The following is a 3705-nucleotide window of genomic DNA, read 5'->3' as shown; positions in this document are numbered from 1 at the left end:
GTTCATTCTTGTCTAATCTCTGTCTCTCTTTTGTCTCCTCTAGGTAAGGACATGAACAAAATGAAAACAAAAGCAAAGTAATTCTGCCTCTCAGCCACTTCAAAATGGTCAAACAGTGGTCACAAAAAAACAGTAAAGGACGTTTTGAAAGCAGATGTTATACATTCTCCCTCTTTCAAATTCAAAAAGTCAAATTCATAGGCAATAAAAGGCACCATTGCTCACATAAATATGTTTTGCTGCTACAGCATTTGTTGGTCTTCTATGACAGTCAATGAGTATGAACACTAGCTTTTGATAGCTAAAGTTAGCTAAAGTTAGCAAACCAAATAGCCGTATAACGCACATTACTGAGTCACTCCGCTGACTGTATATGTATATACCATACATACCATGATTGTTTTCTGCTTGTGCTACTGTAAGCATTTAGCTAAATGCTAAACTACTGTTAAGCTAGGAGTAAACTACTTTCAGCATTCAGCTAAAATCTAGCTGTAGCATTATTCCATTTCTGTCAGTTTTAGCCGCAGTAGCTGCTGTGAAGCCAATGTTACAAAGTTTCACTTCAAAGGGCTTAATCTGTGCTGAAACTGTATACAAAAGCTACATTGTGTAACACTTATACATCCCAAGAGTTGACTTGAATAATGCAATTTCAGCAAAGCAAACATAATTAAGCGAGTAGCACTGGCGGCTGATCCACCATCCATATTATCATCTGCCTGTTAAGCAGCATTGAGTTCTCCTCTGAGCAAAGAGGAGGTTACCAATGTCGTGTTTGACCTGAATAAAGTGCATATTTTTCCATGAATCATGGAACATCTGGAGGGGCTGCAGGTATGACTTGACTTTTGGTAATCCAAAAGGCAATGCTGAAGAGCCTGGATTTGATGCCATCGCAAATCCATAGTGTGTGCGCTCCATTCATTTCTGTAAGTGGCCTTGTTGCTCTCTTCATGCACCATGCAAGTCTCTGTAGCCTTTAAGATGGTGGAGATAGTTTGGATCTGCATCCACCAATCCGACTGAAAGGATCTTGGCCAATAAATGCACGTCTTCTTCACTCAGATCCTTCTGTCAAAGAGGTGAACGTAAAATACGTATATCATCTCAATTATCATAAATAATGACGGCATTTAACTTTGGATAGTTACTCACCTTCATGCTGTTGGCAGATGATTCAGGATACTGTATGTTTTTAGGATAAATTCCCTGTCAAAGCAAAAAAGTCATTTCTGTGAATCCCATTTTATTTCCTCCTTCCTTACATTGGAGTTATATGACTTATTCTTTATCCAAATTACATTTCAAAATACAAAATAACGCACAAGAGAAACACTGTAAAGGGTTGCTCACCTCTCTGAGTCCTTTGGAAAAGCACATTATGATGAAGAGAAGGCCAGCAACGATCTGAGCATTTTAAAGAAAACACCAGTCAAATTACATAAAGATCACAGAGCTCATCACACATTAGTTGTCATAAAAAAAATTATAAAGAGTTTTTACTTACTCCCAGCAAGTGCAACATGTTTCTCTTCTTGGTTCTGTCCTGCTTGCGCGCTGATTTGTAACTTATATGAGCAAAAGGAGTTCCTCCTGCTCTGATGAGTAAGTCACAATGGGAAAACCCAGCAAACCAGCAAAACAAGATACACTACATTTCAACAAGTACTGTTCCTGTTTGTCTAAAGGACTAAAGGTTACTCATGTGACATGCGCTGTTAGAGAAATGTCCACGTAAGATGGGGTGTTGTTGTGGAAAGAAGGCTATTGTTACCTTGCAGTGTTGACGCAGTCGGAAGTTTAGAGTCTACATTATCTGTCACCTACAAATAGAAATAAAAAGGAAAGAGTCACGCCTGACCCACGACTTATGATGTCGCATTTGAATGTAGCATTTAGAAACAAAAACTCACCTGTCACCACCTGTCAATTACAGTTCCATCTACACCTAAAATACTTTGCATCTGCGTAGTAATAGATAGTGTTCTTAATAATTTACTGATCAACCTGACACCTTTACAGTCTCTTTTTGTGGCGGTTGTCCACTCATCGTGCAATTAATGTAATTAAGTGAATATACTTGTGAGTACAGTTTTGAGGTACTTGTACTTTACTTTAGTATTTTTAATTCATTTGACTTTAGACTTGTACTCCACTACATTGAGGGGTAATTGTACCTGTTTATTATTTTTTGACTTCTGTAGTTATTTTGTTTTTTATTCAAAATATGATAAGTCTATAAAATATTCTTTAAAATACAATACAATGTTATAAACAACCCAACAACAGTTTAAAACATTTAAAGTTAGCTCCACCTGAACCTGCTACAACAATAACATGCTGCTTACATGTGAATACATGAATATAAACAATCCAAAATATACTTAATGATATTGGAACATTTAGGGTATTATCTCCCTGAGGTAAAAATAAGTATGTTATTATATATAATGATGACATTATAACTTTAATCTAATCTCATTTATAATTCTAGTGGGTTTTTTTTTTAAGTATAGAACTTAACTACACTTTATATATTGGAATATATTCTTATTGGATCTGCAAGTACCAATCCAACTGATAAGATCCTAGCCAATAACTGCACATGTTCTTTACCCAGATCATTATCATCTCCATTATCATAAATAATGACATCATTATTACTCACCTTCATGCTGTTGGCAGATGATTCAGGATACTGTATGTTTTTAGGAGAAATTCCCCATCAAAGCAAAAAAGTCATTTCTGTGAATCCCATTTTATTTCCTCCTTCCTTACATTGGTCACTTCATCTACCACCTGTTTCTGTCTTTTAAAGGTCGAGTTATATGTCTTATTCTTTATCCAAATTACATTTTAAACATAAATAACGCACAAGAGAAACACGTAAAGCAGGGTTTCAACGTTTTCCAGGCCAAGGACCCCCAAACGATGGCGAGGGAGCGGCGACCTAATTATATATATTGTTAAAATTGTGTTCTATCAAACTGGTCCTATAGCATGTGTGCATTGATGACTGAAGACACTTCTGCCTCCATTTATCTGTTTACTACAGTGTGTGAGTTCATGTTAAGTGTATTTAAAGACATTTCAATAGTGGAAAAAATTGCAGGGGGGGGGGGGGGATATAAAAAAAAGTCTAATCAACCAAAACTTTCGACCTCCATGCAGTACCTCCGCGACCCCCTAGGGGTGCGGACCCCTGTTGAAGACCCCTGCTGTAAAGGGTTGCTCACTCTCTGAGTCCTTTGGAAAGCACATTATGATGAAGAGAAGGCCAGCAACGATCTGAGCATTTTAAAGAAAACACCAGTCAAATTACATAAAGATCACAGAGCTCATCAGACAAAACTTACTGACCCTGGATAGTTCCTGAAGTTCATGTTGTTCGCAGATGATTCAAGAAACGGTCGTTTTCAAGGATAAATTCCCTGTCAAAAAAAATAAATCATTTTAGAGAATCACACTTTGTTTCCTACTTCCTTACTTTGGTCACGTCCTCTAGATGCATTTAGCCTACAATATTTCAGCATTACTTAATTTACTTCTGATTGATTTTTATTGTTAAGTTGCTTTTGTTTGTTACCCTCAAAGGGGGCAAATCATTTTAATCTAGATATTATTTTGGAAGCAAGCATTGTAGTTGGGCTTTAGTGTAAATAAACACTATCGCGTGTGTGTGTGTGTGTGTGTGTGTGTGTG

At 36.8% G+C, this 3705-nt stretch overlaps 1 protein-coding gene across 1 annotated transcript in view; it reads left to right on the top strand.

Moving 5' to 3' along the window:
• Positions 1-1244, top strand: part of LOC116694004 (androgen-dependent TFPI-regulating protein) — a 2914-nt gene extending 1670 nt beyond the window's left edge. The window contains exon 6 of the mRNA XM_032523396.1: positions 44-1244. Coding sequence (XP_032379287.1) covers positions 44-81 — 38 coding nt within the window. The 3' untranslated portion in view covers positions 82-1244. The remainder of the gene's footprint in view (positions 1-43) is intronic.
• The last annotated feature ends 2461 nt before the right edge of the window (positions 1245-3705 follow it).

Source organism: Etheostoma spectabile, chromosome 8 (assembly GCF_008692095.1).
Source record: "Etheostoma spectabile isolate EspeVRDwgs_2016 chromosome 8, UIUC_Espe_1.0, whole genome shotgun sequence".
In the NCBI taxonomy this organism is placed as follows: Eukaryota; Metazoa; Chordata; class Actinopteri; order Perciformes; family Percidae; genus Etheostoma; species Etheostoma spectabile.
Note: the sequence above shows the minus strand (reverse complement) of the source record. Positions and strands in the feature narration are given on the sequence as shown.